Genomic DNA, 18,332 nt, shown 5'->3' on the forward strand with positions numbered 1-18,332 from the left:
ATGGGAGCTTGAAAACACAAGCTTCCATTGAGAAATAGGAGGTGCTGTTCATCCCTGCACCCCATGGCAGGCACCTCAAAGTGCCTGCCACAAGGTGCAGGGATCAACAGGGGGGCAACATAGGTGTCCCCTCGGCCGCCAACCGGAGGCCACGCACCTAAGGGGCCCCCAAACATGCTTTCCGATATTGTTTCCATGTCGGACAGGCCGTCATAGAAACCATGTTGAAACCATGTAACCTAATCCCAAGGGCGGAAAGGCCCGCCCTTTGGGATTACGAGGCCGGCTCCGACTCGCCTTGTAATCCATCTGGAATGACTAGCCAGTTTACTTTGCCACCTCGAGCATCATAATGCGGCGGTCGGAAGGTAAACCGAGTTGCCCATTATGATGCTGCCAGGAAGGCTCCGACCAACGGGTCACATAGTAATCGGCCCCATAATCTTTTGTGAAATTATATTTGATGTGTTTCACTGTATCTTAACATGATTATTGTTCTTTTATGAATATCATGTATACAGCTTGAGCCTTAATATAGATTATAAAAGTACAACATCTCTCTCGCTCCTGTAAACATACTCAGTCATTCACAGATACACTCACTTAGGCAGTAAATACGTAATCTACAACATTTTAACCACTAACACACTTCTTGTTTGGCAGGTACTGATAGCAAGGGCCTCATTCTGCTGGGGGACTCAGCTGGAGCACACTTTCACATCCCTCCTGAATGGATAACAGTGGAACAAATGTCTCTGGTGAGTAATACAGTTCTAAATGAAGTCAGATACATTATTCATAGAGCTATAACTTGATGCCCTCCAACGTTGTTCTGAACCTTCTTAATTTTAATTGACCAAAAATAATGTGCTGTACAGTTCTTATCCTTGGGCATCCCATTGAGGAACAGAAGATGAGTGCATATGAAGTTAATGTGTAATTTGGGGAAAACTAGCAAAGAGAAAGTTTTACATACATTTATCACTCATTGAGATAAATATTTCTCAAATATATTGAACAAATCGTTGTAGTAATATATTTAGGACCTCGTTTAGAGTTTGGAATTAACTGAAAATCCACCAGTTTCTGAAGGAATCTCCTAAATATGGGGTAGAAGGCACTGGCTGTATTCCCTCCTTCATTGGGATAATATTGTGGAGGAAATCCCGCTGGTGGACTGTATTCAAAAGTTTGAATTCCTTCTAGAAATTAGAGCTTTTTTTAAAATCTGTCCTTGGTTTTCACAAAATTTGTTTCCGTAGACACTTTACACTTTTTTAAGGGGAACCAGCCTCCATCAGGAGAAATGCACTTTCTTAAGCTCAAGGGCATTTCAAGGGGGTTATTTTTTATGAAACAATGGGTTGAAATCTTAAGGACCTGATTATAGGTCAGTCGGTGTAATCCGACCTGTGCGTAAAATTCTTTTCTTACACAGGTCGGAATTACAAAGTGGAATGTATTCAACGTATTCAAGAGTTATTGGATGCATTTAATTCCTCAATCTTTGCTAAATTTTGACAGGTCAAACCTGTCGAAATTGAACAGTGGAAAAGCATACAGTATTTACTTTATCATGTGGATTTTGATGCGTTAAAAACCAAAATCTGCATGTTATTTCTCACAAACTTGTAATAGGTGAAGTGATTAATCAGGTGCAAAAAAATGGCACCTATGCTCGTAATCAAGGCCTTAATGTAGGGTATGGTGGGAAAAACCAGAATAACACTAATTTTAGTTGGATAAGTTCCCTGCAAATCTTCATTTCAAGAGAAACATCACCTACAGTAGAAGTTTTGTACAGTTTATAAACCTCACAACTTAAAGAAGCGCAAAAGCTGATTAACCTTTGCCAGCAGAATTTCCCATTCACAAACACATATTTAAAACCCCTTCTCTGGCTGCTCTCCCCTTTTTTAAATATTGGGAAATCCTTTAGATGTATGAAAACAGAAATTAGATAGGACAAATACAAGTGATAAAGAATATGTACTCAAATGTTGTTCCAAACCTATCCCATGGAGTTGCACTTACATTTCTGTTGAAGGGCGGAATGCATATATTGCCCCGATGGAAACTATCTTATACTCACACACCAATTATCTCTCCGAATATCCTACATTGACACAAACAGTCTTATTCTATCACCGTGCCCTGAGCACCACAGTTCCTTTCCTTCCTGCACCCTCCACCTTTATCATGGCTTTATGTAGTGTTCAGAAACCAACCGTACCTGATCAGGCCTGGTAAGCTGCAATATAAACTATGCCATACAAAGAGATAAAAAATATAAAATGTGGTTTGCGATAAACCCACTCCTACTTAATCCTGAGGTTCGTATATTGGTAATCTAGTATTGCCCCAAGAAGAACACAAATAACACTAGCTTCCTGTTCGATCTGTACCAAGACTTCCAATCTTGTCTATGGGATCTCACTCAGGTAAGTGACTACAGAAGAAAACAAGTTGGCAGCCACCTCCCTTCCAACCTCTTTGACAAATCACTGCAAATATCAGCACAAATATGCATATCATGCTTTGTGCCAACTGGGCTAACATGGTGGACTTCTAACCCACAGTACCTACACAGCCTACGGTTCCATAATGGCAACCAAGCTTAGGTTATCCAGGCACTAATCGTACCATAGGGACCTCAAGGACATCATCACTTGCTCCAGTATGCCTACCTTTCTATAAGTGTGATGACAACCAATTCAAGGGTGAAACCTAAAATACGACTGCTCAAAAATGGCCAAGAGAGCTTCTCAATAATAAACCAAGAAACAGCAACGGTAACAATTTCATGTCAACAAAAGACTCAAGAATGTTAATTTGAGGAGACATCCAGAGATACTTATCATTGGCGTGTACCTATTATAAACATAGGCATGACCAAAGCAAACCTTCCTTCATTTATGCAGCACTGTAAGGAATGCCAAAAACATTCCCGAAAACCCTCAATATTATAAAAAGCTCATACATTCAAGATAATCACAAACCTGTTTCAAAAGTTAACTTGAATATATGTAGAAAGCACACAAAGTCAAAGTCAAAATTTGCTTTATTCGGTTAAAATTTAAAACCATTAAAGCGCAATACAAAATTTCATGGGATAGAAAATACATTGCATACAACTATAAAATGTAAATAACACATTACGAATAAACATATGTTGTGATTAAAAACAAAGACCATATAAATCGCATAACACCATCATGAAAAGAATGCTTGGAGTCCAAAATAAATAATTTAACCCCTTCCATGCTCATGACGGAACGGTTCCACCATGAGCGTCAGTTGGCCTGTGCTCATGATGGAACCGTTCCGTCATGAGCCCGTTGGCTCATTAGAAAGTTCAGCACAGCGCGAAAATTCGCGCCGCGCTGAAGGGGTTAAAACATATTTTTTTTATCACCTATTGAGTATTCCTTATAAATCCCAAAATTCATTGATTAGATCATCACACCGATAATTTCCCTCTTCCAAAAAGTCACTATAAATACAAAGGTGGGGAATAGGTGTCACAATTTATACACCTTATTTCTTCATCTAATAGCCCCCGTGATGTAGCTAGCTACCCCAAAGCACACCAACAGGGACCCCAGGCATTGCAAGTGAGCCAGGGCCAACCTAACTTGCTCAAAGCTGCAACCCTTTAACGATGGCAATATACATTTCTTACGTAATAATACGTAGAAATCGCAGAAAAAAATCATGTGTAAAGCATTCTGCTCTGAAAGATTATCACAGGGACAGGGCCCCAAAGCCCCCTCCTTGGAAAAACCTTTTGGGAAAGATAATAATCGTGGAAGCATGTTATACTTGAATCTTGTCAATACAAACAAATGATATGGCTTGTTTATATAGGTCAAGTAAGGCTGGATTTCTCTTCCTAAACTCAGCGTTACAAAACTCCTGACTGAGGGTTTGGCCAGTTCCCCTTCTTCCCTCGTTAGCATTGCCCTGTTAAGAAACTGCGATTGTATGGCTTTAATAGCCACCTTACTTAGAGCCCTAGGATTTGAGAACAAATCGGGGCTGCCCAGAATATCCATTTGGGTTTAAATGTATCGTAACCATGGAATGTCAAGTGCTCTGTCTAGGGACATGCAGTCTTGAATTATCAGTTGGTTTAAGTTAGGCGATTGCTGCGCCCAGATTCTTAACCAGCCTAATAATGGGGCCACAGCAATCTGGTCTAAAATGTAGCCAACACCCACGTCCTCGTGTATATTAAAAGTAGCTGCAGATGCTGGGAGCGACAGCAGCTTCCGTAAAAAGATGTTTTCTGCTACTTGAATTTCACTAGCATCTGTGTGGCCCCAAACCTCACTCCCATATAACACCATTGGGACACACTTAGCATTATATATTTTCATAAGGGCTAGGAGTGGCTTTGAACCTATCCGTTTTGCAAACCCTAACACCGCCCCAGTCGACCTAGACAGGCTATTCTTTTTAAGGGTACACTGCATAGCCCATGATCTTCTGTCATCAAAAAGTATCCCTAAATATGGGAAGGTTGGCACTTTAATGAGCTCTAGCCCCTTGCAGAAGAATTTTGCCTTTTTTTTCCGTCTCCCACCTATTGTCATAGAATGTGACTTCTTGAAGTTGGTTATTAAATCAAGAGAGTCCATAAAATCAATAAAACAATCTAAAAGCGATTGCAGCCCTCTTGCTGTTCTAGCCACTAAAACTGCATCGTCTGCATACAGTAATGCTGGGATCCTTTTTAAGCCTACTCTTGGGATGTCTGTGCAAGATGATATTAATGCCTCTCCCAAGTTATTTATATAAAGCGTGAACAGTAAAGGAGCAAGGATACATCCTTTCCTTAATCCTCCCTTAACTGGCCATGCTTCAGTTAAACTCCCATTTTTATTATACCGTACCGCTGCAGTGTTATTTTCACGAATATCAGCCAGGAATGATACTAGTGCAGGTTCCAGCCCAATACTAGAAAGAGAAGCCCAGAGCTTTTGCCTGTTTACAAGGTGAAAGGCAGTGGACAAGTCCATGAAGGCTAAATGGATATCCCCCTGCCTTGCGACCGTGTATTTTCCTATGGCCAAATGTAAGTTAAGACATTGGTCTACTGTACTTTTCCCCTGTCTGAAGCCATACTGCAGGTCCGAAATGATGGAGTTTTGATCCAGCCAATCTGTAAGGCGTGCCAGTACAACTTTTCCCATTATCTTGGCAGCAGAGTCCAAGAGTGAGATGGGCCTATAACAGGCCGGATCTTCTCTTGAGCCCTTTTTAGGGCTCGGGCCTACATCACACTGCGTAGCAGTGTGGGCGGAGCCCAAGAGTCCTTTTCTGAGGGGTTCGGAAATCGTACCTACCGAATTCCAGAATGCTCGTGCATTTTGCTATTTTTTTTGCCATCTGCATGGCAATTGGCCCTCGCATGCGTGTGTTTTTAGAAGAGAGCACACAATAGGCCATAGGAGGTAGAGTAGCTCCGCCTATGGCATATTGTGTGCGGTCACGCGTAGCAGAAGGCCATATATCTTCAATTATCTCGGCTGTGACGGCGGAGATAATTGAAGACATATGCTGGCAGTGGCACGCGCGTGCACCACTCGCTGGCGTTTTTTTTTTTCAACAATTGCGATGGAGAAAGTGATCGCTTTCTGTGCTGCTTGTTTTTCGGTCTCCTTTCCCAATCTGTGTTGTTGTTTAGCTGTACGCTTTAAGCTGTGCATATCCTTAGTGTTGCCTGATCTCCATCCAATGCATGTGCACACACTGTGTGTGCGTGCTTTTCACCACAACTTACTCCAACGCAATGTCTCTACATTTCACAAATCGCCAGTTGCAGTTTGACGAGATGTCTGTTTCTTATGAACATGCCGGTAGTGATTCGTGGGTGGACTAACATAGTATGTTTCATTTAACGCATTGCGATATATTCTGGTTAAGATTTGGCGAGGAGTTTTTCTTATTCCCCGAGCGGCTGTGACTCGTGTATGGTTGGGAGCTGGGGAGGCAGTGAAACAGGTCATTGTGTGCTCACTGGCCTATACCGGCAGCACTTCACAGGCGTCGGTGATTCATTCGGGCAGGAAATGTGCACACGCCGGTTCCGGGTTTATTTCCATCACTAACACATATGTCAATTCTTACGGAGCTGCATGAAAAGTGCATTCACAAATTGCATGTGACTGAAGTGGTTGCCTAGTGTGCGGGGAGGGGATTTGAACACGCATAGCACATGCGTTTCCGGCAATGAAGCCCTCTGGGCTCTTGATGGGAGGCGCTGCAGAAGATACTCAGCAGTGAATATTCCTAATGTGTTTCTCTTTACTCTTTCGTGTATGTCATTCAAAATATTTAGTTTTGTTCTGGAAAGAACACTTGGGTGCGAAGGGGTTCTGAAGACAATTACATTTCATGCAGTTAGAAACACGTAGTGTGCCTTTTCGAGTTTACAGTTGCTATTTGGACTGTGCCCCACTTCAAGAAAGGGTAATCTGACCAACTGTTGATGATACATGGATATATCATAAGTATGTACGAGTGTTTCTTAGTGCGCGAACATATGGATGCAATAGTGTGTCTATGTCATTCAGCATCCAGTTTATCCCTCTTAGAATCCATTTTATAAGGATTGTATGTAATATATAATGCATTAGATATGCATACACGTACAATTATGAGGGTGCAGAGTGCTGTTGAGTGCAGAGTGCTGTGTGCTGTTGAGTGCAGAGTGCTGTTGAGTTGAGTGCAGAGTGCTGTTGAGTTGAGTGCAGAGTGCTGTTGAGTTGAGGGCAGAATGCTGAGTGCTGTTGAGTGCAGAGTGCTGTTGAGTGAAGAGTGCTGTTGAGTGCAGAGTGCTGTGTGCTGTTGAGTGCAGAGTGCTGTTGAGTTGAGTGCAGAGTGCTGTTGAGTTGAGTGCAGAGTGCTGTTCAGTGCAGAGTGCTGTTGTGTGCTGTGTGTTGGTTGTTGAGTGCAGAGTACTGTGTGCTGTTGAGTGCAGAGTGCTGTGTGCTGTTGAGTGCTGTGTGCTGTTGAGTGCTGTGTGCTGTTGAGTGCAGAGTGCCGTGTGCTGTTGAGTGCAGAGTGCTGTGTGCTTTTGAGGGCAGAGTGTTGATGAGGGCAGAGTGCTGTTGAGGGCAGAGTGCTGTTGAGTGCAGAGTGCTGTTGAGGGCAGAGTGCTGTTGAGGGCAGAGTGCTGTTGAGGGCAGAGTGCTGTTGAGGGCAGAGTGCTGTTGAGGGCAGAATGCTGTTGAGGGCAGAGTGCTGTTGAGGGCAGAGTGCAGAGTGACTGTTCCAGTGAGAGCAGGGTATGCTTGTGCGCTTACACGGTGCACTGACACACAGGAGCTAAAACAAAGAACAGCTGAACACGTGTCTTTGAAACTTCATTGAGGCAGCCGGCCCTCTGTGAGGGGAGCAGCAAGGGAGGGACGCCTCAACCAATCAAGCGCAACTACTCACAACCTACTGTATAATTACAACACAGGCCAAAGGGCAGAGCTAGGTCTTTTCGCATTACGTAGGGAGAGTAGTGTGTGAGTGTGTAGTGTGAGCGCTGTGTGAACGTGCGGGGTGAGCAGTGTGTGAGTATGCAGGGTTAACAGTGTGTTAGCGTGCAGGGTGATGCAGGGTGAACATTGTGTGAGCGTACAATGTGAGCAGTGTGTGAGCGTGTAGGGTGAGCAGTGTGTGAGTGTGAGCAGTGTGAGAGTGTGCAGGGTGAGCAGTGTGAGAGTGTGTAGGGTGAGCAGTGTGAGAGTGTGTGTGCAGGGTGAACAGTGTGTGTGTGCAGGGTGAACAGTGTGTGTGTGCAGGGTGAACAGTGTGTCAGTGTGCAGGGTGAACAGTGTGTGAGTGTGCAGGGTGAACAATTCCAACCCAAACCACATAATTCCACTACACACCACATGCATACACTCCATAACACATGGCTAAAAGACATTGCCATTTACAATGGCATTTACAATGGCATTAGCTCTAACTCAAATAAATCCGAGACCTAATGCATTTCCAATGCTTGTTATATATTGGAACGATGACTGCTTTGCCCCAAGACAAAGGGAAACCAGCCTTAGTGGCAGCATTAAAAACAGAAGTTAAGATCTTCGCCCACACACTAGGATCAGCCCTGTACAAATCTGCCGGAACCCCGTCTGGGCCCGGCGCTTTCCCCTTAGCTGTGGACACAATTGCCTCCATAACGTCCTCCTCCAAGAAATACATTTTTGGAACCTGGGTAAGGCCCCCATGAGGAGAAGATGACAAGTAAGAGCTATCGGAGTACAGGCCGCTAAAGTGATCCACCCATCTTTTTGAAGAGATGAGGCAGTCCTTAATAGTGTTATCTGCTTCATCAAAAACTGGGCTATTGATCACTTTCCAAAAATGGGTACTACTTTTTAGGATACTAGCTTGACTTAATTCGTCCCAAGCCATCTCCTTAAGCTAGATTTTCCTTGATTTAATTGCATTTTTATAAGCCCTCCTAGCTTCAGTGAGCCTAAGAGTGTCCCTTACAGACTCTTTCAGCACCTCCAAAAGGGCGGTGTGTGCAGTAATGCATGCTTGGTCAAACCAATTTTTTTATTTGCCTGGCCTTGGTTTGCCCCGCCGATCTGATTTGTGATGCGGTCAAAGGCACCTAAAATTTCCCTTGGCTCAGAGCTCATGTTCATACATAGGCTCAAATCCTCACGGTTGCTATTATACAAGTTACCAAGGAAATCGGCCGGAGTAATCACCTCCCATCTCAACCTTCGGCCCTGACAATTAGCAGCTATATTAGAATTAGAGATAAGGGTCAATGGTATCTCACATTTAAGGGCCTTCATTTTAATGTCCATCATAAGGGGATTATGGTTACTCATCCCGTTCTGAGTGACTCCAAAAGAACCAATGCGGTCCATCAAGGGACATGATACTAAGATGTAATCGATAATGCTATCATGGCCTTGACCTATGTAGGTTGGGATTGGGCGTAAAATGTCTGATTGTACTGGGCAAAACAAGTAATGGGCAGCTAAAAGACTCTCTAGATACGTCCCGCTCCTCGTATGCTCAAAATGGGTGAGCCCCAGCGGGGCGAATTCATACTCAATACTTTGCAAACAGTTTAGGTGACAAACTTGAATATTAAAATCTCCAATAATTATAAAATTATGAGGTGTATCATTATTTGCTTCGAAGTCATCTAAGAATGAAGATAACTCTTTTAAATGATCTAGTTCATCTATCCCAGTGAAAGAATTATAAAAGTTTACCACTAGTAAGGCTGGGAGGTTATTATAGAAAGCACACAATACACATCTACACAAATGGCTAAAACCATAAATAAAAGAGCCTCAGAGGAGTTTTTTTTATATCTCCTTGCACATTAGAGACAGGTTGGCAATGCCACCCAACCCAACAGCCTTCTTCTCTCATATTGCTTGGAGAAACCCAAAACTGCAGTCCAGCTGGTCCACCAAGGCCACAAAGCTTACTCAAAAAATATACTGCTGTTCAATTGTACTACCCTCTTTTATCTCTTACTACAAAAGTCCCTTCACTGGTCCCTCTTTAAAGGAAAATATGCCAGTGCCAGACTCATAAAATGAGGTTCTCTTGAACATCCCATTGCCAGTCTGAAAACAATAGAGATGTCTGGGTCTCCTACACAACCCATCTAGTACCACCAACAATTCTTTCCTCCCTAAGGGAAGACTATTCCTCGCAAATAATGGGCCCACAAACATAACTTTGACACATGGTATTTAGTTTCCAAAAATGAATGGCATATGATCTTTCTCTCTGAAAACTGATTCAGAGACCTTTATTGAAAAGTTGAGGCAACTTTTAAATTACGGCACAAACATGGAAGCATGAGGAAAGGTGAGGAGGAACACTAGTACACTCCACTAAACTCAATTAATGTCAGACTTTTTATGTGGATTGTTTAAGTTGGTGACAGAGTGAGGCACAATACATTTCAGCAGTCCCTTTTGTTGCAGCTATGATTTGTAAACCTCCAAAAATAAACCTCTCTTTCCCGGACGGAATTACCAATAAAATCAGCATTTATCAGGAAATGATCAATCCAAACAAATGCCACGCTGTGGTTCCCAGAAACATTGTAATGACCTCTAAGGTTCTTTGTGTTCAATAAGTAAGCACTTTAAATGGGCTTAATGGAAGAAATCAACCCCAAAGGCATATTCCAAATAGAGGACCTCTAGCGTGGTTTTCATTCACACAAGCAACACAAGAGAGTTTTCTTGGCTCTAGTAGTGGAATCTATTTAGTGACTTATGAAGAGCTATAGGGGTCAAATTAAAAACTGTAGTATTGTCTGCATAGTAGATACTAAGTAGGTCTTTGATCAATCCTTTTTTCGTTTAGCAGTATATAGAGAGAGGGCATTGGAAGTGTGGACCAAAAATAGCAACAGTGCAAGGATGTATCCCTTTTGAAGACCATTTGCAGGTCCGATTTTTGCTAATAGAACCCCATTTTCCCCAACTTGTATTTGAGTCTTCATGAAGATTAATAATTAATGCTTGAATGTATTTGGGGACTGTCCACGCATCCATTTTTTGCCCACTATCTTTTCCTATCAACACGATCAAATACAGTAGTGAGATGGATCTTTTTCCACGTGATGTATTTTTCAGCAACATGTGGAGTAGCATGTCTCTAGCTATGTGCAATCATTCTGTATGTTTTTTGGATTCCTTTTTTCTTTCTTTAAGATGGGAGTTCTGGTGCAGCAGTTCCAGGATTCTAGAATCGTTTCCAGAGATCGAACCCTTTTAAAATTGGTCCCAACAGCTTGGTCCATTGTGTTGGGTTCTGCTTTAGAAGAAGGTTAGTATTCCATTTGTGCCCTGAGCCCTTGATTGTTTCTTTTTTTCCAGTAATTACATCCTATTCGGAGGAGACACCCGGTCATCTGCATTTTCTGCCTCTTCCTATGACAAGGAATAATGGGATCTGCTTTATTTCTGTCTCGTTATTTCAACCTGTTTCTAATAATATTTATTTGAGTTTTATAGCTTAGAGTTATGTGGCTCACTTGATATATTGTATCCATACTTTTCTGGTATTGGTACAGTGATCATCGAGTTCTTTTGTCCCCATGATCTTACCTACACAGTCCCAAAATATTTCCAATTTTTCCTTTTCAGTACCACGTTTACTCTTGTCAAATGATGTTCCTTTTCTTTGAATTTATATTACCTCATTTTTGTCCTCAAATTATGATCTAAATAACTTGATTTAGCCTTTTTCTATTTATCATCTACAAGTGGGTGTCATGCTGGTGATGATCTCTTTTTTGTGGTGTCTCCTCAATATCCAATTTTAATGGATAATGGTCACTGCCTTGAAGTTCACCCTCTTGGATCTCATTTTACACATGAGATGTCATAAGATGTTAAGATTGCAAAATCAAGTAGGGAAATGGTCCTTCCTTTGTCAAATGTCATCCTAGAAGATTGATTACTCTGAAATCTGGTGTTAATTACAAGTAAGTTTTGCTTTCTTCCAGTGGCTCCCTTTTCTATCTTTTCTACACTTTCACCATCTTTCATTTTCAGTATCAGTTCATAGCTGACCTCCGAATTACATTTGTTCCTTTCTTAGTGTAACTTCTCATCTCTTTTAGCTCTTCACTGAGTATCTAGTCGTATTCTTCAATGTTACCTCATAGGGGGTTCGAATATCCAGGCTTTCTAATTCAACAGTAAAATCTGAGACTATAGATGATGTTCCTAGAGATGTAATTCTTTGATTTTTCTTATAGTCAACTTTAATTTCCCTCCAGCTTAAAAATAGTCCATGGTTTTCTAACTTGTTGAATTCTTCTGAATTGTTCCTTTGTTTTTCTTTTATTACATCACTATCACCATTGTTATTATTTACCCAAGCGCTCTCAGTGGTGAAGAAACTGTTTAGGTCTCAGGCAGTAGTGATACACTTAATGGGGGGGTTTGTTATGGAACACTTAGATTCATTTGTGCCGTTTCCAGAACTTTCCACATGACGTCTCCTGAGATATATACCCCAAATTCACACATGAATACAAGTTTATCTTTCAGTAATGTACACTTGATGAGCCTTTGGGCATCTGATAAAGTAGGAGCATGTGAGGTGCCACTGAAGGGGCATGGCAGCAGTAAAGGAACCTCTGAGGTGGATGGGAAGTAGCCCGTAATGTGCTACTGAATTTACCTGGTGACTCCAGGGAAGGTGCCTTTGAGTTGGCAAGGAAGGATCCTGGTAGTGGTCAAAGAAAGAACCTCTGACTCTTTTGACGAAATGACATTGTGCGCAATGCTGAGGCATTGATCCGGCCTCTTTCCTGAAACAAGCTTATCTTCACCGAGGCAGACAAAAATAACCCAGGATTTCTCCAACCAGCTCAGGTCAGCAAGTACGAAGAAGATTGAGGCTAAAGACGGACATAGAAAAACAAGCACACGCTGTTCAATTTGAGACTTGTCCACATCAAGAAAATAAATATGTAATTTGACATACCTTGGATAGTAGTTTATAAAAACAGGCCTGGGCTATATTCACACAAGTGGCTGCTGGTGAGGAAGAGAATAGGTACACATCAGCTTCTTTGCCGAAGTGCTGCCTTTCTCAAGCCTATTTGAGGGATTCTTGAGTCTTCCTGTGCAAGACTTCTCCCCATGTGACTGCTATAGGTGCAAAAAATAGAACACTATTACAGCATGTAGAACAATGGCTAGTTAAGTTTGGGAAAATGGAAAAGGAGCAATCTATGCTGATGCTTAACAAAAAGTAAATGAGTAAAAAGATTTGCATGGGGAAATGCTGTATCTGGCAGGGTGCCACCTGTTAACCAGAAGAACCTGCATTATCTAAATAAAAGCATTGGCATAGCTATGCTGTGTGACACGGAGTTCTGTGGAGTTCTAGAGTACAATCCATAGTACAGCATACAGTTCTAAGAACGAATCGTGCAGCGGATGGGAGGATCTTCTTGACAGCAGCGGGAAGCCTAAGAAATAGAGCCATTTTTTTGCTATTCTGAGAGGGAACCATACTGTGTGAATGCATTGCTGTTGGAAAGCTAGAGTGTGTTGCAATGTATAGCTTATATTTCTAAGAAAAAATTGTTGTGTAGTTCCCACTAATCCATAGGATCTGTGCGGTTGTTGGACAACATAATCTCTGGGTGAGATACCTAGAATGATTCCGAGCACCCCGCAGAATATGTTGGTCTGGAGACCAGCTGGCTCACAGTGCCACCATAAGCCCCCCTAAGCCTACCAGGGAGCAAATGGCTTCTGGCAACCACTGAACATGACAACCCTGACGCCTCAGGGATCATGGTAAGAGATCAGAACCTCTAACTCAGTCACTCGTGCTCGTTTGTTCTCAGAGAAATATACAGAGAATACACAGTGGGACACTTTCAATATATTTATTGAACCAATTTTATTCTTGTGTAAAATACATGTGCTGCAATAATCAGTAGACAGAAGCAGATGAAAGTGATTACAAGAGCCCAAAAATTAAATAGTAGATACATTTCTCGCATGGTGCTGTTTGTACTGTGTAAACCCTACTCTGTGTGTACTTAAAGTGTGTGTAGGTGTGAAGCCATAAATCCTACAAGGGACGATTTAACCTCATTACCTGGTGGGAGAGAATGGAGGACCCCCATCCTGGTCACAAACTGGACACCCCTCACGGAGATGTGAGACCGCTGCTTGGTGAAATCTCAGTATGCAGGGACTCTTGGTGTCAGCTGAAGTGCCCCCTCTGCAAATCCTATCAGATGCTGATTATTTATATAAAAAGCATCCTTGCGATGTACATATAGATTTGCAATGTTATGAATATGTATATATCCTTGTCAACCTGTGGATGAAGATAGAACAACATTTGTACATCCGTGCATAAAGGCCTTGTGCTTAGTGTTCAATGCATTGTGATAATCTTATGTGAAGTCAGATGTGTAAACAGAAGTATTTTCAGAGAATTGTATCCAACATTGTCATGCATGTGAATATGTGCAAAAGGTCACAGCTGTAATGTTTTTGTGCAAAAGAGGACAATGTAAGAAATGAGCAGCCTCCCTACATGGACCTAACCCGGGCATATAACCGAATCTTGCAGAGAACGGGAGGATCTACACGACTGTAGAGATGATGGCCTACCAGAAGGGTCACAGAGCGTGTCACATAGCACAGTTTACAATTCGTGCAGCGGTTGGAAGGATCTTCCCCATGGCTGCGATGATGGCCAACCAGAAGGATCACTTAGTGAAATCGCCTCGGAGGGAACCAAGCACCCAAAGAAGGGGCATTCACAATCATTCACCAACCAAAAGCCAGTATTTGTGAATGGCACAAGAAATAACAAATGGAAATCGATGGGGGTGCTTGAAGCCCAAAGAGGACCTAAAGCATGTCTTGCAGACAGCGCAAACGGACTGCCTAGACTAGACCTAAAAAGAGCAGAGAGGAAGAATGAGATACTAAGAAGCAGTTAAGGGGACGCGCGAGCACGCAATTCAAGATGGCTGCCACCCGGTGTGCTCCTCCGCGTTTTCGCCCATTTTGTGATGAGGTCGCTGCACTTATAAAGGTTGTACCTGCATTGTGAAGAGATTTCCTGATTGTTTGGACTGCAGAAGTGGTTTTTTTTGCTTTCTGGTTCCTGCTCCCAGCTCTGCTTTCAGGTACTGCCTGGCTTGTCTGTCAAGGGGGCAGAAAATACTTTCAGGAAAGGGCCTGGCTTGGGCCGAGCCACTCCCACAGTTCATTTTAGTTGCTGCACCAGTCATTTTAAGCATTTCTTTACAACTTTCACTCTATTTATCCATAAACTGTGCTTTTTTTCTTCAAATTACATCCTTTATTCAAGAAAATGGAAAATAAAAATCCTCTTCACAATAAAAGGAGGCAGCAGGTTTCACCTCCTCCAATTAAATCTAAAGTAGTAGAGTCATCTGAACCTTCGCTATCTCCAATTCTGGAAGAAATTCAAGCACTTCGTACGAAAACCATTGCGACAGAAGTTAAATGCGTGCGGAAAGAAATGGCATGTTTGTCAATGAAAATATCTGGCAATTCAATTAAAATACAGGATAATAAAGTTAAAATGGATGCCTTTACCCCATTTGTGGCGAAAATATCACCTATGTGCTCGCTTCTTTTGGAGATGGAAAATCGCAATAGACGATATAATCTACGCATATTTAATTTGCCAGAAGAAGTTGAGGGAGCTAATTGTAGATTATATTTGGAAAATGTCATTCCTGGGCTCTTAAATATCAAATTTTCAGAAAAACTTTGAAATTGATAAAGCTCACAGGATTCCGTCCCATCGTAATCCTCAACATACAAAACCACGTCAAATGATCTTCAAAGTTATTCGTCACCATCATTTGGTTTTGATCAGAAAAGCAGCACGAGAAATCCCTTCTTGATGTCCAATGGGAATAAAAATGATTTCATCAAGATTTTGCCAAAGAAACTGTTGCAATCCGCAAGGAATTTACTGATCTTCGTCCTTAATTACGAAGTCTTGGATACAAATATGGCCTTTTTGATTCATCAACAATGCGCATTTGGAAAGATTCTTTTTCAAAATCCTTTCAGCGTCCTGAGGAACTGAAACATTTTTTAAATCAGCAACCACAGCATTCAATGGATACTAATGACCCTACTACTTGACTTCTATAAGTTTGGGATTTTCTGACATATTCATGAATATTTCTAGAATTGGGCTCCAAGGGTTCCAGGCCTGCCTGTAGAGTGTGTGTGTGTTTCACTTTTCACATTTATGTATTTGTTTGTCTCTTTTTCTATGTTTTATTTTATCCTTTCCCTATTACCTGTTCTGGAGCTACTTTCTTCTTCTCATCTGTGCTTTTATCTTACCTTCCTCTTCTTAACCTTTTCTCTCTTCTTCTTCCATTATGGCTAATATTAAAGTAGTTTCATTACATGTTAAAGGTTTACGCCATCCAGTTAAACATACAAAAAATTTAGATTATTTAGGTAATTGCAAAGCTGATGTTTGTTTTATACAGGAAACTCATATAGATGACAACATTTTAGAATATATGAAGAAAAAGTGGGTTGACAATATTGTATCTTCTCTTGCTAATGGTAAAAAAAATGGTATCGCTATCTTTTTTGCAAAGAAATTACATTGTCAAATTTTGAGTAAAACTTCAGATGCGGATGGGAGATATTTAATCGTTAAAGCTAAAGTTCATGATTCAGTTATATTTTGAGTTAATGTTTATGGTCCTACTGCGGATGATCCTGTTTTTTGGGCTAATCTTTCAACTGAGGTTCTAAAGATTGGTAATGTTTCTCTTATTGTTGGAGGTGATATTAATGCCATATCAGATCCTTTATTATATAGATTATCTCTTACTAAATATCACCTTCCTTTAGAGTTATTATGCTTTTAAATAACTTCTTCAAACCACTAAGTTAGTTGATATATGGCGACTACATTTCCCTACAGATAAAAGTTTTACATTTTTTTCCAATCCACATAATTCTCATTCTAGGATTGATTATTTATTAGTTACTAGGCAACTAATTAACTCAGTTAATATTCCCAAGATTGGTAACATTGACATTTTAGATCATGCTATGATTTCTTGTGTTTTAAACTTTTTCCAAACAATCTAAATGGAGAATGAATACTGGTATAGCTCTCAATGAACATAACAAACCAAAACTCTTAACTGCCATTCATGATCATTTTATACTTAATCCTGTAGGTTCTTCTTCAATGGTTAATAAATGGGATGCTTTTAAAGCTTATATTAGAGGGGTTAATATCTCTATTATGGCCCATTAAAGTAGGACCATTATTGCAAAGATTAAAAAATTTGAAATACAAATTGCGAAATTTGAGCGACTTTTTATTACATCTAATGAGCCTCTATACAGATTTAAGTTGCAAAAGCTTCGCTACGAATTTAATACAATTCTTTGTAAAAGAGCTGGCATTCAGGTTTCTAAGGCCAAAGCCAAATTCAATTTCAATGCCAATAGATCTGGAAGACTTTTGGATAATTATTTATGTTTAAAAAGGGATAAAACTCAAATTAACTCAATTCATGGCCCTAATGGTAAAATTGCTTTATCTCATAAAGACATTGTGAATTCCTTTTTGGATTTTTAATCTAATCTATATAATAAGCCTGATTTTCATGATGACTCCTTAATTAATTATTTTTTTTAAATCATGTAGATTACCTAAGATTTCTCAATTCGATAAAATCAACCTTGATTCTCCCATTACTAAAGATGAAATGTTATCCGCCATAAAATCTCTTAAAAAGAATACATTTCCGGGGCCTGACGGTATCCCGGCTGACTTTTATAAGGAATTTCAGTCTCAACTTTGGCCTTCTTTGTTTCAACTTTTTACTTCTTTTGGCTCTTCAGGAATTACCTCAGGTTCTTTTACTGAGGCTTTAATTATTGTACTTCCCAAACCAGATAAGGACCCCACACTTATATCTAATTATCGTCCTATATCTTTAATTAATCAAGATTGTAAATGATATGCTAAAATATTAGCTACTAGATTAGCCTCTGTATTAGATGCTATTATACATCCAAAACAATCTGGGTTTATGAAAAACAGATATTCTGCTAATAATACAAGGACTTTGTTACATATCATTGACAAGGTTCTACTTTAACCTTACCTTCAAGAGTTATGGCTTTAGATGCTGAAAAAGCCTTTTATAAACTTCATTGGCAATTTTTATTCCACACCTTATCATCTTTTAACTTTGGTGACACTTTTATCCGCATGATTTCAGCTTTATATTTTGCTCCTACTGCTCGTTTATTTATTAATGGCCTAATTTTGAATCAGTTCTCGCTTTTTAGAGGTACAAGAAAAGGGTGTCCCCTTTCCCCACTGTTGTTTCTAATTGTTATTGACCCTTTTCTTACTTCTATAAGAAATTGTGATAATATTAAAGGAATCAATATAAATGATGTTATTAATAAAACCTTGGCTTATGCTGATGATGTGCTTTTATTTATCAGTGATCCCTTATCTTCTTTCCCTGCCTTATTAGAGATTATAACGCAGTACTCTACAGTTTCTAGCTACAAATTAAACACTAACAAAACAGATTTTTTTCCATTAAACATTTATTGTACTCCTGATATGATCCCCATGAATGAAATCATTTGGCAAAGGAATAAATTAAAATATCTTGGTATTTTATCATCTTCATCCATAAAATCAACAATATCTTTAAATTATATTTCATCTTAGACTATATTAAGGAAAAAACGTCTAAATGGGCTTCGTTACATCTCTCATGGTGGGATAGAATGGATTCT

At 40.4% G+C, this 18,332-nt stretch overlaps 1 protein-coding gene across 2 annotated transcripts in view; it reads left to right on the top strand.

Annotated features, from left to right (window-relative positions):
* AOAH (acyloxyacyl hydrolase) overlaps positions 1–18,332 on the top strand; it is a 919,324-nt gene that overhangs the window by 535,548 nt on the left and 365,444 nt on the right. For both annotated transcript variants that reach the window (XM_078688219.1, XM_078688220.1), the window contains exon 11: positions 664–758. In XM_078688219.1, coding sequence (XP_078544345.1) covers positions 664–758 — 95 coding nt within the window. The remainder of the gene's footprint in view (positions 1–663; positions 759–18,332) is intronic.

The sequence above is a fragment of the Lissotriton helveticus genome, chromosome 4_1, assembly GCF_964261635.1.
Source record: "Lissotriton helveticus chromosome 4_1, aLisHel1.1, whole genome shotgun sequence".
NCBI lineage: Eukaryota > Metazoa > Chordata > Amphibia > Caudata > Salamandridae > Lissotriton > Lissotriton helveticus.